The 19,060-nt window shown below is 51.2% G+C and overlaps 2 protein-coding genes and 1 long non-coding RNA gene across 3 annotated transcripts in view; 2 read left to right on the top strand and 1 right to left on the bottom strand.

Moving 5' to 3' along the window:
• CPLX4 (complexin 4) overlaps positions 1–7,092 on the top strand; it is a 9,589-nt gene extending 2,497 nt beyond the window's left edge. Inside the window, exons 2-3 of the mRNA XM_017839183.1 lie at positions 1,146–1,233; positions 6,097–7,092. Of these exons, the coding sequence (XP_017694672.1) occupies positions 1,146–1,233; positions 6,097–6,324 (316 nt within the window). The 3' untranslated portion in view covers positions 6,325–7,092. The remainder of the gene's footprint in view (positions 1–1,145; positions 1,234–6,096) is intronic.
• On the bottom strand, positions 6,252–19,054 carry LOC108509644. Its single transcript, XR_001878671.1, has 4 exons — positions 18,913–19,054; positions 17,861–18,042; positions 7,103–7,317; positions 6,252–6,411 (listed from the first exon to the last, which is right to left on the bottom strand). It is a non-coding gene; the product is annotated as an uncharacterized LOC108509644 (long non-coding RNA).
• On the top strand, positions 13,287–15,296 carry RAX (retina and anterior neural fold homeobox). The gene is made up of 3 exons (XM_017839182.1): positions 13,287–13,556; positions 13,682–13,911; positions 14,489–15,296. Exons 1-3 carry the CDS (start codon positions 13,289–13,291, stop codon positions 14,939–14,941), a joined length of 951 nt encoding a protein of 316 aa, XP_017694671.1. The 5' UTR covers positions 13,287–13,288; the 3' UTR covers positions 14,942–15,296.
• Positions 19,055–19,060: the final 6 nt, after the last annotated feature.

The raw sequence follows: 19,060 nt of genomic DNA, 5'->3' as shown, positions 1-19,060 counted from the left end.
CATAACCAAACTGGCTTTGGGTTCTTCTCATATTTTAGGTTTGGGGAGGGGTGTTTTTTTTTTTGGGGGGGGGGGATTTTTTTTTTAGAGACAGAGAAATCCAAAAACTCATTTTGGAAGCAGGGGAAAAGTAATATTTCATCTTGCAAGCAGCTTTTATGTGACAAAGTACCTATACTGAAACAAGACCAATTTTGCAATAGGATTTCCATGAAAATGCTACTGGGGGGAAAAAAATTAAAGGGAGAGGTGGAAAGGTGAATGTTATCAAAAGTTACCAAAAATCTTCAAGGAGACATATTTTGCAAATAAATACACAATTAATCTAACAAAAAATTGTGCAGACCAGTTCTTAAATCTAGTGAAAACATTTTATAAAATCACGAATGAAGTAAGTCTTTTTCCATACAGGGAAGCTTTTGAATTCATTGCCACAGGAAATTATTGCCATTGTGAAACAGTGAGTGGACAAAGAAAAGACCAGGAAAATTCCCAGGTGACAGAGGCCACCCAGGGCTGTTACAGCCAAGGATGTAGAGCCAGTGGCCATCTCCAGGACTCTGCACCACTGAGTATGGAAGCTGGGCAGTTTTGATGCAGGATGCTTATACTCCTCCTAAATCCTTTCTCTACACATCCACTCCTGTTTCCTGTGGGAGAAGGGACTCCAGGATGGCTAAACTTTTGTTCTGTCCCAGAAAGACTCCCCTGCCCTTCTGTGTGGTGTCATACTAAGAGAGTGTCATGTTTGTAGAGCATGAGCACTGGCAGGCAGCCATGGCTCTGAGTGCCCCAGTGGAATTACCAAGGAATAAGGGCAATTTTTGTGTTCTGCTCATTGGAATTGTTCGTCCTTATAGTCAGCAATAACAGGTAGTACAGGTACAAACTCCAGACAAAGAGTATTAGCTCATCCTTCCTTATTCACAGGACTCAAGGGAACTGTTCTGAGGACAAGCTTGGAGCACTGCAAGTCTGACCCCTTTGCATCACTTTACTGGCATTGCTCCTCTTGTGCCTTTGGACAAGTTACATAACTTTGGGGAATAACTCCTGTGTGCAGCTTTTTGCAGCCAAGCACCTTGTTCAGTGTAAAAGACTGTATTTTATTAGCATCTTGAAGGAACATTTTTTCTGGTTTCCAGGATGGAAAGAGATGCAGCATTTGCACAGAAAAAAGCAGAGCGAGCCTGTCTGAGGGTTCACCTGAGAGAGAAGTACAGACTCCCTAAGGTAAGCCTGGAGCTCGTGAGCTCAGCTCCCTCAGGGGCTGATTTTAAACCACGCTCACTGCCAATGCATTATCCTGGAAATGGCAAAACTGCCTGCATTCCTGGGATCCCCACTGCAGCCCAGGGCAGAAATGGAGAAGGCCAGAACCATGGATTTCCCTAGGGAGTGCTTCATTTAGACCTTTTTTCTATCAGATGTGAAACAGGTGACTAGGCAAGTGGAGGATCTGGTCTGACCTCTCCTCACCATCAGTATATGCTCTTAACTTGGCAGCATTCAAGAGCTGAAAAAAAACCCTATAAGCACATAAGCAAAGTCCCTGAAAACTCCTGTACAAGGTCTACATTTGAGTTCTGCTAAACTTCTGAAGGCTCATTTGTACTGTCTTCCCCCAAGAAGCGCAAAAGCAAACTGCCCATTCCTTTTTCTTTAGTGCTCCTGTTTGTCAAATATTCCCAGGAAAAGCAAAATACAGAAAGCAACAGAGAACTGTGGAGGTTTGTTAAAAGCAGGCAGCAGCTGCAATAGCTTCTGGATCATGACAGAAGCCACAGACAGCATTTAGATTGCTAGCTTTTTCCTGACATAAAAACTCTTGGATACAAACAAGGATCACTCTCTACTAAAGAATCCATCTCATGTTAAATTTAACTGCTAAAAAATTTGGTGCTTAACCCAAGCAAGTCATTTAGGGACTCTGTCATCAACAGAAAGAGAGCAGCACTTCTAGCCTCACCTATCCCAACTTTCAAATAAGCATTTCAGGTGGAGTTGGGTCACCTCCCAGTGCCATATGCCTCTTGCAGAGGGAGGCCAGGTGACAGCTGAAGTCAGGTAAAATGTATTCCACCCTTAAGAGCCCATTTCTTCCAATGCAGTAGCTGGAAAACATCCTGAGGGTGAGTTTAATTACAGAAAGATTAATTATGCAAAAAAAATTAAGTACAAGATTTTAAGTGGTTGATTGGATTGTAGGCCTAAATCTCTAAACACCAGCATTTTAATTAGCAGCTGAGTAGTAAAATATCATTAGGCTTTGTTGTCCTTTTGGAGGCATATGCTGAGATGGCTATTGGACAGCACCTACCTGTCCCCTCGCCACGGTTTTCAAATGCAAGAGGGGCCTGTTTGGAAAGCTTCGGGATCCTGAAGTGCTCAGCTCTCCACTGAACATCAGCAGAGCTGGGTGTCTGTGATTCTGAAAGGCTCCCACCTGTGGTGCTTTTTTCAGCTGAGATGGTGTTGAGGTGTCCACAGACCCCCAGGGCTGAGCACCTCCTAAACCCAGGAGCACACAGTGGTGATCTGCCCCAGCTCCAGCAGGATCTTGGCTTTGCTAGGAACTGAGTGCTCTTTGGGGACAAATTCCAGTGATAACACTGGAAGACTTGCCTCCAAGGTAGAAGAGTAGCTCTAAGCCAGCAATAATATTGCAGGATGTGCTGCTTCTGCATTTGTTTCTGCCTGTATAGCATTTCTTGGTTTTTATCAGCCCTTATGAAAATGTACATTATATCAGGAAGAAAATGAAATTATTACATGGGCGCCATATGCCCCTGGAAAACAATTCAACTCTGTGATACAACATTCTGGCAGCAAAATGCTCTCAGACTCATGATAATGCATTAGTTATTTTGAAAACTGAAAGTCATTTCAGATAGCCTGGTATGGGCTAGAAACCCTGCATATTACCAGTATTGATCATTAGCACACATTGGAAATGAATGCATGAAATTCAGGACTAAGCAGGGCCCCCTTTGCAGTGTAAAATCTAAAGCTCCATGCTATCTGGGCCAGATTTATAAGAGAAAGTAGACCCTTAATGAACCTAATCCTATTAACAGAGTTGTCAACTTAGATTTGTCATCAGAAAGATGTTTTTAGCCATGAGACATTTGATCTACGGGCACCTTTTTCATCTTTGGAGTATTCAACGCGTGACATTCGTAACAAACCACATTTTTAAAAGAATTATATACATACAGAAATTAATATTTTTATTTAAAATCCAAGCAAGCAAGCAAACAAACAAACCCACCAAACTCTCTTGTGCACTTACTGCCTTTTTCCTGCGCTGGGATTCGACACAGAGCCATGAGCTGCTGGTGAGCTGTGGATAAACGCAGTCCCAGTGCCGATGGCAGGAGGCAGCAGTCCCCTCACACCATCTCTGCTCCAGACTGTCCCTGTGTGGGGATGGCACAAGAGAGTGTTTGTGAGGGACAAGGCTACTGGTTCCACCTGTGGCTTCCCATACCTACTTGTCTCCTTTCCCTATACATGCAATGTTACAAAATAAAGTCGGTATTGCTGAACTGGCATTTGGTCTCATTTGCACCTTAATTTGGACAGAGGACTTGAAAATCAAATTGTAATAAAGCAGCTATTTAGACTGTTTTCCCCTCACACCTACCTGTGTATCATGTATATGTGAAGAACTCTGCATCTATAACAAAACAAAATCTGAGACTGACTACATCAGATGCATAATCAGGGTCAAAAAATATTATCTATCGCCTATGCTGCTGAATTGTCAGAATAATGTCTGACCCAGTTTTGGCCTGGGCATTCTCCCAAGCAGTTCCCAGGGCCAGTTTGGGAGTTAGGACAGGCATTCCCACTCGGCAGTTAGATGGGACCACCCTGTTTGGGAGGGTGAGAGAGTTCAGTGGCATCTCAGGGGGTTTTCCAGTCCAGCTGGCCTTGGGGCAAGACACCAGTGCCAGGCACATTTAATTTCCTAGAACAGATATTGCACCTCTGTTCTCAAAGATCCTATAAGGGTGGCTGAACACCTGCAGAGACCTGGAGCCTGTGAAGATTAAAGGCATCAGGAGAGACACCATCCAGTCCAGTGCAGTTTGCCAGGGTCCCTAGGGCTTGTCTGTATGGGCTGACTAGAGCCCACGGCCCCAGCTCTCTGCCCAGGAGCTCTCCCTATTTTGGGTGCTCTCTGGGTATTCTGATGCAGGGCAGTGTCTCTGTCACTGTCAGAGCCATGTCTGGGCTCATTCTAGGACTGCTCAAGGACAAGCTCAGTGCCAAGTGGGTAGAGGCAGGTGACTTGGGCAGAATTGTACTGCTTTAGACCATATCTGAATATGTTCTTCTTTGGCCAGAGAACACTTTGAACCTCCAAGCTGCTGGGCATCACATCTCAGACTTAAGTAGGACAGTGGGCTTTGGTGCAAAAACATGCCAGACAACTGTTCACATTGCCAAAGATGTGAAATCACTACAGTAATGTGCAGTGATGATGTCTTAAATTATAAATAGTTCTAAAGAAAAGAACATGTGTGATTGTCTGCTTAGGGGCACTTCTCAGTAATTAGAACTGTATCTTTTTTTATCATCCTCTACTGCTACTTGGGAGGATTTCCAAAGGGCTAACTCTTCTCATAGCCAGCACTTGCTGATTAAAAGCTTAACACATTTTTTCCTGGTACACAATCAATAAAGGAAAACTCTGCTGATTGGGATATTGTTTCATGCTCCCACAGATCTGACAGCAGCAACCCTTATCCAAAGGGGTGAAGAGATGGCCTCACCCATTTTAGCCACATAAGAGTAACAATCCTGATAGAACTCTCCATAATTTCATAGGAGATATGGGGAGAAATCAGGTTAAAGGGAAGTAGAGTTATTGCAAACATAAAGCTGGACAAACACATAACAGTAAATAGTGTCTGTGCAGTCGATCACCCCCGTCTGCTTGTCCTGGCTAAGGCCTGAACTGACACATTGCTCATGTACATCCTTCCATTCATTCTTGCACTCATTCATGCAAACCCCAGACCCCTCACTCTCAAAAACACCTCCTGCTGATAGCATTGCTGCTTATTCATATCAGGCCTTTGCTGCTGTCATGCTTCATTTTGGAGATGTAATGAGGCATTAATGCTTATCTTTGATGTGTGAACTGTGTCAAAATATCCTGTTCTTCTGAGCACTGGATCCATCAGAATCCACCACAAAATGTGAACAAAATCACCATTGTTTGAAAAATTGCCGTAGCCCCACTGATGGAGCGTTTCAGGGGGCAGGCAGGAAGCAAGTGTGTGTAGTGCTTACTGCATCTCAGCCCTTTTAATTGCTTAACCAGTTCCTTCTCCTGTCTCCTTTTGCTTTCTCAGACTCACACCCAACCTCCATCCTCTCTTTTGTTGTCCAAGTCCTCCTATTACCCCACTTACCAGCACTGCAACACTGCTTTGATTATGTGCCAGGCAGCCCCTGCCCTTCATCACAACTCAGAGAGGCCAACCAAAGACCTAGGCAGAGTTTAGACGTGGTTCGGGAAGATGAGACCCTTTTACCTTTAATTACCTTTAATCCTTTCCTAAGTTTCATGCATCTTTCCTCTGGAAGGCTTCAGTTTAGTGCTGATACCTAAAAATCCCCACCAACCCCAGGGCAATGGTAGCCACCCAGTTTTTCTAGAGCCATTGCTTCATTGACCAGAAGCTGACAGGCAGACTCAGCAGTGTACTGCAGCAGGATTTTGGTGGACACAGATAAGTTGGAATGGAATTCCTGCAGGATCAGCAGGTTACCATGGCCAACGCATATGTCAAAGATTTCTAAAATGGCAAGTGACACTGAGGGCTTCAGTTTTGACTGTGCTGAAGCCCTTCAAAAAAATACAGTAGACATTGTCCGAAAAATCTTAGGACTTGCATGGAGGCTGATTGAGCCCCTGAATTCACAAGTTGCACCCAAAAACTTTGACTGAAAAATCTGTGCTATCTGTTTTGGTTCTCCCTAAAAAAACAAAGAAATGAACAAAAAAGAGACTCATCCGTAGATCCTGGGAGAGCAGAAATACTCTCATGTGCTGTTTTTATTTTCTGCTTTTTGTATCAGAGTGAACTGGATGAGAATCAAATACAGATGGCTGGAGATGATGTGGGTTTGCCAGAAGACCTGCAGAAGATGGTGGCACAAGATCAGGAGGAGGAAGAGGACAAGGACTCCATCCTGGGACAGCTGCAGAACATCCAGAACATGGACATGGATCAGATCAAAGAAAAGGCACAAGCCACCTTTACTGAAATGAAGCAGGCGGCCGAGCAGAAATGTTCTGTCATGTAGAAGAGCCACCACCACCCAAGGGCTGTGACTTCAGTCTTGTCTCGCCAGGACTGCAGAGTGAGGGCAGGCAGAGGGATGCACTTAGCTCTAGAGCATAAATAGAGAAAAGAGACAAGAGATAGAGACTTAAAACCCTGAGGGGAGGGGGAAAAGTTACGTGTTGTGACTGCCTAGGACAAAGTTAGAAGTGATCCTAATTTTTAACATAACATTTTTCCCCATGGAAAAAATGGCTCAAAAGAAGTTAATATTGGGGAAAAAATGTGCCTTTTTCCATGCTATTAAATGTGTATTTTTTAGCAAAATTGTAATTCTGATACATCACATATAGGTAATCACTCATTTAATAGTGCTTTCAGAAATAAATGCATATATTTCTTATAAAAACACGTCTGTTTCAAACATTTTGAAACAAACACAGTATTCAAATGCTGACATTTGCTGCAAAAACTTGAAAGATTTTTTTTTTGACCATCTCTGCACCAAATGTAGCAAAACACAAAAAGTGAAGCACGTAACTCAATAGCTTGGGACAAAAGTGTTGTCATATGTAACACTGAGTGGGGACTTGTAGGAAACCAAGGCTTGGGAGCTGTCAGTGAGCCCTGCTCTGTAGCAGTGCAGGCTCCTCCAGCCTGCTTTCATTTCCCAGTCTCTCAGTCTTCCAAGGCAGTTTAAACGTCGAGGGACAGCAGTGACTCTGCTTGGCTGCTCTGTGTGCCAAATTCTGGGGCCTGAGGTACCAGCACCAAACTTGCACAGGTTCAAACCAGCTCACCACGTTGATTCTGGGAGTCACCTCCATCGAAGGCCGAACGTAAATCTGGCCCACCTGGAAGGTTCTTCCACGGTAGGGCACCTAAACCCTGAGGAGAAGCTTGGCTTTCACTTGTGCTAAATCTGACTGAGGCTGTCGGACAGGCAGGACACTGCTCCTGAGGGGCTCAGGTATTCTGTGAAAGGAAGGACTTTGTAACCTCTCCAAGAGCTAGCCTGTGAAATAAATTTAGAAATGAATATATGTAACACCTTCCTACAGGTTTATAAGTCTCTTTCTGTCTCTCTCTGTCTCCACCTAACCAAGTAAAAATATTAATTTTAAATTAACAAATGCAGTAAGTATGGTTTGTGTCCTTCCTTTCTCTTTCCCTTCCTTCCTTCCTTCCTTCCTTCCTTCTTTCCTTCCTTCCATCCCTTTTCTCTTTGTCTTTTCTCTCTTTTTTTTTACCCCTTTGTCCACACTTGGACAGGAGGAAAAATTCTCCCTTTTGGCCAAGTCACCTCTGCAGTGAGGCAGAGAGGAGGGAGAGAGGTTCACCTCCTGCTCCAGCAGGTGCTGGGTGCCAGGATGGCCAGGGAGGGCCACTGTACCACCTTCTGCTGCAGCACTGGCACAGACAGTATGACATGGGAAAAGGCCAGAGAAAATCAGCTACTTTAAAAAAGCTCATTATCACCGATGGTTACAATGGTATCCACCTCCATGTCTGCAAAAGGACAGAGAGGGCACTGTGCAGCTTTATGTGTTCATCATATATGGACTGTGTTTTATTAATCTAGGCAAATATATTTCTTTGTATGTCTTTTACCTATTTTCTACTAGAATCCTTTCTAGCATTTCAAGCTGATCATCATTTTTTTCCCTGATGTTACTGGTGAGCACCCAGGCACTTTCTAAAAACACTCGTCCCAAACATACGTTGAACTGTTCTTGCTTGGTAGTTCCTAGTTCCCCTGAACGCAGCCAGTTTGCTAACACTAAAAGGAGGATGAGATTCCCTCCGCTGGCTGCAGAGCCCCGGTCCGTGCCCGCACAGCCCCGGGCTCGGCCCTGCCCTGCCGCTGCGTCCCGCACAGCCCCGGCCCTCCAGGAGCACCGCCCGCGGCTCCCCGGGGAAAGGGAGAGGTGGCAGGTATTCCCTCCGCATTGGTACAAATCTGGCTGCTGTGCCCACGTGGTTCTGTTGCTTTACAGATTGGAATTGTCTTATCTATAAGACACCAAAGTAAACAAGCCTGAGGCTTTCAACTTTTGAATTAAAATGTGCCTGGGACATCCTAAAAATTTTACTGAAAGCATCTAGTGGTTTAAAGGATCTAATTAAATTCATCAGCAGATATAGGATCAGCACTTTCATGGTTTAAAGGGTCAGAGAAGAAAGTACAGTCAGAATCACCAAACAAGCGATTAATGGGATTCCAAAAAATGTCAGGGCTGGCAGAGGCAAGCAGGACTGAGAGGTGGCTGGGGGCTGTGTGGAATGGGAGCCCTGTGCAGCCCCAGTGAAGTGCTGCTGTCAGGGGAGTGGGCTGCCCTAGGCACCACCGTTAGACCACAGACTCACACCCCCTCAGTCTGCAGTGGCAGAGCGGGGCTGCTTCGCAGAAGGTATCACTTTCTGATCCCACACTCAGACGGCACTTCCTTGGTGTGCTGGAGCAGCTTGCACCTGCCCTGGGGTGGCATGGGCTGGGCACTGGAGCAGTGGGGTACACTGGGTACAGTGGGGCCCGGCTCCAGAGGCAGGGGATGACCCAGCACCGTTGGCCCAGATCTCCCTGAGAACCCTTGTGCAGGGTGTTATGATGGCCAGGGCAGAGCAGCAAATCTGCCCTCAGCAGGAGCCTGATCCTCACCCTGCTGGAGGTGGCTGCCTGCTCCCTGCCAGCACCTGCAGGGCTCATCCCTCAGCACCGGCTCTCCCTGTCCTCAGACACCAGAGCAGGCTGGGCAGGCACAGGGGCAGGAGGTGGCAGGGCCACACTGGGTACACGGCACTGGGCATGCAGCTCTCCAGGTGTTTATCCCTGGGGACAGGTCCCAGGGGAGCCTGGAGCAGGGTGTGCAGGCAGGCAGGCTGCACACTCACTCTGCTCCAGCTGGCAAGAAAAGGGAAAAAAGGTCTTCCTCCTATGTCTTTCTCCAACATTCTTCTCCAATGTCTTGCACTAAACCTTTCTCCTAAGGCTGCTGGAGCCTTAAGGCATAGCCACTGCATGTGTGTGCATGTGCACATGTGTGTGTTTGGGCATGTGCTTGTGTCCCTACGCGTGCACAAACGCACGTGTACATGTGTGCACGCACCTATGCACGTGTGAGTGTGGACATGGACATGTCTGTGTGTCTGTGTGTGTGCTGGACAGAAGAGGAGCAGATTAAATTGTTAGGTCACATGGGAGCTACTGCTGGATGGACCCTACCTGGGATTTGGGTTCTTATAGTTAATAGGATCGCTGGAGCTCAAGGCCGTCATCCCATCAAGATAAATGTCTCTAGTGCCCACTTTTAAGCAATCTGAATTCAATTAGGCTAATTGGAAAACAAGTAAAGAAGGATTGCATTAATATAGCCTTATAGCATGAACCTCCATCCCTCCCTCTGGAGGGATGGCTAAGCACGGCGAGCCTGAATGTGGGAGCCCTCGCACCCAGCCCATGGTGCTCCCACCAGAAAAGGCTGCCCAGCTCCCAGAGCAGCTACAGCCTATTCCATACCCACAGCCCAGACAGGCACCAAGGCAGAAGGGTTTCTCTGTGCAATTCCTGCATGCCAAAGAGCACTTTGTCCATGGAGAAAACACAACTGACTCTCCTGGGGCAGATAAAGAAAAATCTCACCAGAAAAAAAAAAAAAGCAAGGCACAAGCAATGCAGTGACAGCAGCTTCCTTGGGCACTGTGCTTTCAAGAAGGTTCTTAAACTGCACACCTAGGAATTTCAGGGGAGGAAAAAAGCAAAGCCTTTTTTTCCAGTTTTGAACAATCTGTTGGATTATACAGAGCATGCAAACTGCAGGAGGACTTCTGGATTTGCTGTTGATTTGCTGTGTGACCCTGGAAGCCCCATTTATCTTTCAGGGAGGTGCTCCCTGTTGCACATCTCTGGTCCAGAGAGCGATGTCCCACCTGCAGTGTGACTTCAGCTTCAAATGTCTGCCCTGTCAAGGCAGTAATTATTTCAGCTTCATATAAGGAAAAGGCAGGAGCAAAGGAAGAATCTGTGGCATGTTATGGTGCTGATTTCATTGTGTGAAGCCACGTCCCATACATATGTCTCAACAGCACCAACAGGATGAAAACTGTTCCCATTTAGTCTTTATATGCATGTGCAGGAAGGAGGTACAGCAGACAGCTGCACTTTAGAGACTGTCCATCTTGAGAACTTTTGCTAGTTTCCAAGCATAATTGCAGCAGTAATTATAATAATATATTGCCAAAAAATAAAAAAGCTGATGGAATGGGGAGTATCTCTTGGAAAGGCAAGTAATAAATCCTGTCCCTTTCAGCCTCTAATGAATACTCAAATTTGATTCTGATTGCCCCGTAAACATCCAAAAGTAAACAGTCTTTGCGAAGCTGTGATGTACCATAGATAAGTTTCTGAGGCTTCATACTAACATGACACAGGTCCCAGGGGACTCTGTCGCAGCAAGGGATTCAACTGACAGCCAGGACGTTAGACCCAAAGGGAACTGTTCAGTCACCTTTCTTCATCATTCTAAAATCTGTTACCAGAGAACCATCAGACTTCCTCCCTCCCCGCAGCACTGTGTTGCCTCACATGCCTGCCTGTGCCTCAAGTGTGGCAAGAGAGAAAAGACAGATTTGGAGCTGGGAGAGTCAGAGCTCTCTCTGCTCTGCTACAGGGTTATGGGGTTTTTTCAGGCATTTTTTTCAAATCGGGACCAAGGGAGTTGCTTCCTCTTTCAACAGCTCCACTGCCCTGCAAGAAGGATGCTCCCGTGACAAATGTAGCTTCGTATGGAAAATACAGCTGCAGTAGTCTACTGCTGAGGAAAGAGGATCCTTCTCTGTTAGGGAGGAAGGTCTCTTGTGTCCTGTGTGGGACTCATGCACCCTGCTTCAAGGGTGGAAGGTTATTCTGCTGAACATTCACACTGTGATTAACAGCAAAAAAACTGAGCCTTGCCCCTGTAACTGCCGATTTTGACAGACACCCTAACAGCAGCATCTGTGCCAGAATCCAGTGCCCTTCACGGCACTGACTAAAGGGGTTTGCACCTTCGTCTCACCTTGCTATCCTTCTTCTACGAGCAAAAATTATTCCCAAATTTGCCCAGGGCTTCTGGAAGGATGGGCATGTTTTGTGTTGGTTGTGACTGCTGTAAAACCCCAGCTCCAAATTAGAAGAAATTAGGGACATTGCACAGTTCATTCATCTTCACTAATAGAGTTCTTGGGAAATACACATGTAGATTACGGGAACACAATGGCCCCTGACTGATTGCTTTGAGTACCCTCCAATGCCCCTACAATGGTATTGACTTGCTTTTTATATTGTGCACAAAAGCCACACTAACCTTTTCTTGTCTCTTCTGTTGGCCTCTTCCCTCTTTGAAAACGGATGGCTGGGTTCTTTCGGCCCCAAACCACTCCCCCACTCCCAAGCAGTCAGTGAAGGCAAACCTCACCTGGAGCTAGAAAAAGCCATGCCCTTCTAAAAGTAATTAACTTTGGGACACAAGATCATAAACCTGCAAAACGTGTCTGCACTGGCAGAAGCAACCACTGCCAATCTTTGAAGTGATTCCTCTGGAAAAACCTACACAAAATGCAGCTTGTTTTGGTAGGAGAGGAAGCAAAAACGAGGATTTATTGAGTGAGGTCATACCTTTTATTAGACTAGCAAATATATCTGGAGAAAGCAGCACCAACAATGGTGTTTTTCATTCACATACACTCTCCTCAGGCTTCAAATGGAAGCATCTTCAAAGCTAAGTGGAGGCTGAAAACCACTCTGGATGTGACTGTGTTTGTCACTTAAACCACCTGTGACAAAAGACATCTGGTGCCTCAGAGGAACTGGGAAGTGCTAGCGTAAAAAGCGATAAAGTGACGGAAAGAGAAAAGCAGCAAAAACATTGATGCGGGAGACGTGATGCCGTTGCCTGGTTAGTGCTGCGTCCACGTCTTCCACCAAGCCAAGTACCAAGTGATGTGCGGGATCTGGCTCTCTGCCTCACCTCCACAAACATTTGTACATCCCCCATGAAACCATGCCCTGGCCGCTCCCCCCCAGCCTCCCTCGCGCCGTGGAGCACAGGGTCACAGAATCGGTTCTTCTCACAGGCTCTGTTCTATACCAGCATCTCGGAAAATTTCCTTACAAATATCGCCTAGCACATGCCCCGGGCTTGTGAAGTCTTAAAGGCCGAGTCCACCTCCTTCAGGTGTCTCCTGCGTCCCTGTTGCCCACAAGCACCCGGTCTGCAAAGCGCCTTTGGAGGCATCCGGCCGTAGGGCGAGCGTCCCGCAGGGCACCAGCGCAGCGGCGTTTACCCCAGTGCCCCTGACCCAGCCCGGTGCAGCGAATCCTCCCGCGGGGCAGCTTTCGGGTCAAAACCGATGGGCGTAAAATCCGTCCGGGAGGGATGTGTGCTGGAGCCGTCGGGCAAGAGAAACGCTCCGAGAGCCGCCGCACAACTGCCGCACCGGCTGCCCTCCGGCCCGGGAGCCCCGGGCTCCCGCCCTTCCCCGGCCACTCCGCTGAGCCCCTTTTACCGGGCCCGGCCGCCGCGCCCCCGGCAGCGGCTCCCGCGACTCCCGCCGTCCCGGGTCGGTCCCACCGCGGTTTCCGAGAGCGCTGCCCGTGTCCCGCGGCTCCGGCTGCGGGGCTCGGCGGGGAGCCCTGCCCGGGCCAGCCACCGGCCGCGGCGGGGGCCGGCCCGCCCCTCCTCGAGGGCCCCGGATGGCATCGCCCGGCGCCGTCCGGGGCCGGCGGGGCGGGGCGGGGCGGCCGGCGGGGGCCGGGGGATGCCCTGCCTCCCCCTCCACGCCGGAGGGGCGCGGGGGCCTCGCCTTCCTTCTCTCCCACCGCCCCCCGGCACTCCTCCCCCGCCCCAAGGAGGCCAGCCCGCCCGGCGGCGCCGTGCCAGAGCTGCCCGCGCCGCCCCGGGGCCGGGCGGGACCGCAGCGCCGCGCCGGGGCCCCGGGCCGGCCGCCTCATGCACCCGCCCGGCGCCCCGCTCGCCATGGCCGAGGGCGCCTTCTCGCTGTCCGCCCCGGCGGCGCGGAGCCCCGGGGGGAACCCGTCGAGGCTGCACAGCATCGAGGCCATCCTGGGGTTCACCAAGGAGGACGGGCTGCTGGGCGCCTTCCCGCCCGACGGCACCGCCAAGGAGGCGGACCGGCGGGGGCCCCGGCACTGCCTTCCCAAGATGCCCGGAGAGCCGCCGCCGGCCGAGCCCCAGGGCCGCGCCGAGCGCTTCCAAGGTGAGCGCGGTGGGGCAAGGCTGGGCCCCGGGGGGCGGGCGGGCGGGCGAGCGCCGCTCCTCCGCGCCCTCGGGCGGGCCCCGCGGGCAGATCCCGCCGGTGACCCGCCTGTCTCCCCCTCGTAGAGCCGTACTGCCCCGGCAGCGCCAGCCCCGAGCTGCCCGCCGGCAGCAGCGGCGAGGGGAAGCCGTCGGACGAGGAGCAGCCCAAGAAAAAACACCGGCGGAACCGCACCACCTTCACCACGTACCAGCTCCACGAGTTGGAGCGCGCCTTCGAGAAGTCCCACTACCCCGACGTGTATAGCCGAGAGGAGCTGGCCATGAAGGTCAACCTACCCGAGGTCCGCGTCCAGGTAACGCCCGGCCCGGCCCCCCGCGACGGCCCGGCCCTGCCGGCCCCCGGCATCGGGCAGACACACACGGCACGGCCCGGCGCGGTTCGACGCGTTCGCGGCGGCCGGAGCAGCACCGATCCGGCGCTCGGGCCCGTGAGCACAGCACGGCCCCGGCCCCCCTCGCCCCGGCCGGTGTGCGGCTGAGCGGCCCCGCGGGGCTCCGCCGGAGCCCCGGGCGCGGCAGCCGCACGGCCCCGGTCCGGCCCGGCCGGCGGGACAGCGCGGGTCTCGGGGCCGGTTTGCGCCCGGCAGCTGCTTCTCAGTGCCGCTGCCCTTTGAGTGGCGTGTCCCAGCCCGGGGCCGCCGAAGCCTCTATGCTACGGGTGGACAGGCGGGCCAGCTCTGCCGCGGGGCTGTTTTCCACCGAGTGCGAGGCACGGGGAAACGCCCGAAGCCCCCAAACCCCTTTCTGCCCTGGCTCAGCACGGTGCAGCACATCGCCTGCTGCGTGCTTCCCTCGCTCTGTTTCAAGTGCATCGCTGCACCCAGGGGTGAGCCTCTGCCCGGGGCCCGACTGATACGGCTGTGCTTGCAGGTGTGGTTTCAGAATAGACGGGCCAAGTGGAGGCGGCAGGAGAAGCTGGAGGTGACCTCCATGAAGCTGCAGGACTCGCCCATCCTCTCCTTCAACCGCTCGCCGCAGGCAACACCCATGGGTCCTCTCAGCAGCAACCTCCCCCTGGAGACGTGGCTCAGCCCGCCAGTGCCCAGCAGCACGGCCCTGCAGACCCTGCCTGGCTTCGTGGCCTCACCGCAGAGCCTGCCCGGCAGCTACACACCACCGCCCTTCCTGAACTCTCCGGCAGTGACCCACGCGCTGCAGCCCCTGGGGGCCATGGGGCCGCCGCCGCCTTACCAGTGTGGGGCCACCTTTGTGGACAAGTTCCCCTTGGACGAGGCAGACCCACGCAATACGAGCATTGCCGCCCTGCGGCTGAAGGCCAAGGAGCACATCCAGTCCATCGGCAAGCCCTGGCAGACAATCTGAACTCCCTCTCAGCACCTGGGAGAAACCCATGGGGAAGGCCCGTCCCAGGATGATTGAGGGACACCCTTGCCCTGCCTCGGCTGCCCCGGATGGCTGGGCACAGGAGGGCTGTCCCTTGCACCAGCCTTTCCCCCACGCCTTGACTTGCTTTGTATTTTGTGGTCCCTTTAATTCCCTTTTCCACATGCCCTGAAGAGTTAGGGGCCCAATCATAGCTTAGGAAAAACAATCTCTTTTGTTCTGTCTCCTTGGCTGGATCCTTTAGTCACAATAAAAGCTGCAGTAGGGCAAAGAGCTGTGTAAGGTGCCTGGGAGCCCAGGTATCCTGCCGTACCTGGGGAGGGGTTTCTGCTTTTGCACCATTAAATGGCAACATCTGCATGGAGGCTGCGCATCATGTTTCTGCACTCAAATGGGCTGCTCGGGCTGGACCCTCCGCTGCCTGTGATGCGTGGAGGGGTGGGAGAGGCCTGGCTGTGGACTCTTCTCCCTCCTCCTCCAGCAGCAGGAGCTGGCTGTGGCCCTGGAGTCTGCAGCCCCACAACAGGGAGTGTGGCCAGATGAGGGTCCCCCCTGGGCACAGAGGTGCCGGGGCCCTGGCAGTCCGTGGGCCAGGCACAGCACTCCCACAGCTGCTCTTGCAGGGCAGCCCTAGGTTCAGGTGGGCTTTGCCTGCCCCCTGCCCAGGCAGACCGGGGGCAGTGCCAGTCCCCAGCCTTTGCTGCCTCTGCAGAGGAGGGGAATGGCAGGGGTCCCGGTTCCCTGCAGCCCAGCTGCTGCGGCGGGAGACAGACGGTCACTTCCTGGGCACTGGACACCCGGCTGAGGCCTGGCGGGCGCATTCTGCCTGGCCTGGCTGCCCAGCACAGCCCCCGGAGGCTGGCACGGCCCAGCGCCGTGCCTGCTCCCCTGCCCACCCAGTGCCCATCGCCCGCCTGCCGAAACCAAAACTGCGGCATCTTTATTTTTCATTATCTCCGTTACTGCCTGTAATGGGGCTGAGAAGCTGTAATGAAACACCCCTTCTCCTCCACTGGGCATGGGGTGCTCTACACACTCGGGAGGTTGTGGCAATTAACGTTTCTCATTAGGGAAGAGAGAAAGATGCACAAGTGCCCTCATTGTGTTCTGGGGATGATTCAATGCAGACTTGGGAGACCTCTCCTTTCACCATTTCCCACTCGTTGTGGCCAGACAAAGGCTGGCGTCTAATTATATTTTCACAATCTGTGCGTATCTTTAAGAGTCCTGTCAGAAACAAGTATGTCAACTTTGTTCAGCTTCACTTCGGAGAGCTTTTTAACCTTAGACAGCAGTTTCTAAACATCCCTTCACAGCCTTCTCCACAGCAGCCCCCATCTATTGTCTGGAGAGCTTCTTTTAAAGATAATAATAGGAATCCTTCTGTTTCCAAACGCCTTTTCCTCTCTCCCCAGCCTCCCTGCAGATCCAACCTGCCTCTCTGGACCAGAGCACACACTGTGCCCAGGCCCCCTGGCTTGCCATCCCTGAGCCATGCTGGTTCAGGCACGCAGGGAGGCCCCATGAATGGTCCCCCCTGAATTCAGGGGGAATGAAGCCCTGTTGAGGCAGACCCTCCTGTTGGGCTCTGGACTTGACGGTGCTACTGTGTGTGTGTCCGTGGAGGTGCCCGGCTTGCCCAGCACACAGCTCTTTGCTCCCTTGGCAAAGAGGTGGAAGTGCTGTCAAGAGAAGAAGCGCCATCGCTATCGGGACCGGGAGGGGGGTATTTTGCTAACTTCTAGCAAGGAGACCTGAGTGAACTTCTGGGGGGAGGAGAGGAGAACAAAAACCCTATTGCTTCAGTTTTCAGGTCTTACTCCCATGGTCCTTTCACAGGTGAGCCTTGCTTGCACCACCAAGGATGCTGGGGTCGCAAGAAGGTACATCTCTTCTGGTGGCTACAAGGGAAGGATTTCTCCTGGTGTGCTTGAGAAGTGCCCGCACAGCCTGGGCTGTGTCAGCCACGGACACGCACTAAGGAGTGACTGCACAGGCTCTGCACACTCTTCCTCCTTGGGGGGGAACAATCCCACTTGTCATTACTTGGGAATGAGTCGACTCCCCAAAACTGCAGTGGTGCTTTTCCACATTTTGACACTACTGCCTTTCCTCCCTCCCTGTTGCCTCCAGTTCTCCTGTATCCTGTAAAGCCATTGGAAAGAACCCCCTGACTTCCTCATCAGCTGTCAGCACTGTAATGGATCGACTGTGTGCCATCATGTCCTTCAAGGAAAGCTATGAGTTTACTGCTAAAAATAAATATTTTACCAGCTAAACATAACTGGGCAAATAAAGGGATGGGCCTATGCAAACTCACATCTTTCTTCTACCCTATCTAGTTTTTCATGTTCCTACACTTTCTTTTAAATTGTCCCTTTCCTTTTTAAAAGCTCATTTGTTCATTTTGTTGTAAATATCTTCTCCTTCTTAATTGGGTGCTGAGTCTAATAATCCTGCCTCGGCTTGTTAACTGTACAATAGCAGTCAGAGTTAATGACCCATTAGTGATTAATTCCTTAAACAGCATCTAATTGCTCACTGTAAAACCTTTTCTTAAAACTGGATTAAATCATCTAGATCCTTAACCACTTCTTTACTCTAACTTTGCTAAGGCTATTAGCAGGGCCTTTACTGAGTGGTCTGTTTCTTCTTTTGCTTAAACTGTATTAGCAAGATAGTATTTTTAGTGTCTATACTTATTTGCAACATCTGATGTTCTAAGGAAGAATAATATTGATAAAAGACTGCCAGTGAATGAATAATTATGAGGAAAACACCATAATGCAACTTGGCCTCAATAGCACCACTTCTCAGCAGAAAGTGTACTCTGATCTCCCTTCCCATCCGTGTCGAAAATCTTGTCAGTATTCAAGAAAAGTAGCAAAGACACCAGACCTGTTTAAGCCAAGGAGAGTTTGGAGGTGTGATTCGGCTCAGAGGTTTCCCAGTGGAGCAGGACTGGCTCTCTGTCCAGGATGGCCCCTCAGTTGCTGCTGGATGGGTCAGAAGCTGTCATCCCCTCTGGAGCAGCAGGGCGGCTGTCGTGTGTGCTCCACTGCCACGACAGGTCACAGCCCCTGGGAGACGAAAACACACAGAGCTCAGCCACAGTTTGGATTTCTGTTACCAACTGCTGCAGTTGAGGGCAATACTGTTCCCTTCTGCTGAGGATGTGTCAACGCAGGGAGTTGAAGGACCGTGTTTCCATCTGCCCTGGCTACATCTGACAGGCATTTCAATTAAGAACATTTAGTTTCTTACTATTGAAAAATCTCAAGTATCTGTTCAAAGCTCCTGGCTACATATTTCCTCCGTCTCCCGGGACATACTGTGAAGTCCAACAGGTATTAATTCAAGGGTTTTCCCTTCAGCTACAGTGGTTTTGGGCTGGACGCTGAGTTTCTCTCTTCTGCGCAATCAGCGTCCTCCTGTGCCAGTGTTACAAACCTTGGGATTTTATCAACTCCCTTCAGTCATTTGTCAGCCACAGAGTACCCACCTATGAAATGTTATCACAGGAGAAAATAGTGGAATAAAACAAACAAAAGAGGGCAGAACGAGAAGCTGGTTACACCAGGACACTGGTCACTCTGACAACGTTACCAGTTTCTCTGGTAGAATCAATATTTTGTCTCCTCTCAGCATCTCTGTGTTCTGCCAAGGCATGATGTGAAAACTGGCTGACATTTGGCAGTCATCCCTCTGTCATATGACATTTCTGCCCCACTAAGATTGGGATTGCAGAGCCGGTCTCAGTGGAGCGGCTGAGGGACTGCAAACAGCAGCCGCGGCCCCGGGGCTCACCCTGCACCCGAGCGCACCGGAGCTCCCCTGTCCCGGGGCTCCCCTGTCCCGGGGCTCACGGCCGGCTCTCCCTTGTCCCGGGGCTCCCCTCACGGCCGGGGCTTCTCTGTCCCCGGGATTCACCGGGGCTCACCGGGACTCACCTATCTCCGGGGTTCACGGGAACTCCCCGCACGGCCGGGCTCCTTGGGGCTCACCGGCTTCCCCCGCACTCCCCTCACGGCCGGGGCTCCCCTGTCCCCGCGCTCCCCTCACGGCCGGGGCTCCCCTGTCCCCGCGCTCCCCTCACGG

Source organism: Lepidothrix coronata, unplaced genomic scaffold (genome assembly GCF_001604755.1).
Source record: "Lepidothrix coronata isolate B3197 unplaced genomic scaffold, Lepidothrix_coronata-1.0 Scaffold382, whole genome shotgun sequence".
In the NCBI taxonomy this organism is placed as follows: Eukaryota; Metazoa; Chordata; class Aves; order Passeriformes; family Pipridae; genus Lepidothrix; species Lepidothrix coronata.
Note: the sequence above shows the minus strand (reverse complement) of the source record. Positions and strands in the feature narration are given on the sequence as shown.

Coding starts and splice junctions, on each gene's coding strand:
- RAX (XM_017839182.1), top strand. CDS start 13,289: ATGCACCCGCCCGGCGCCCCGCTCGCCATGGCCGAGGGCGCCTTCTCG. Junction 13,557..13,681: donor CCGCGCCGAGCGCTTCCAAG/GTGAGCGCGGTG, acceptor TCCCCCTCGTAG/AGCCGTACTGCCCCGGCAGC. Junction 13,912..14,488: donor TACCCGAGGTCCGCGTCCAG/GTAACGCCCGGC, acceptor CTGTGCTTGCAG/GTGTGGTTTCAGAATAGACG.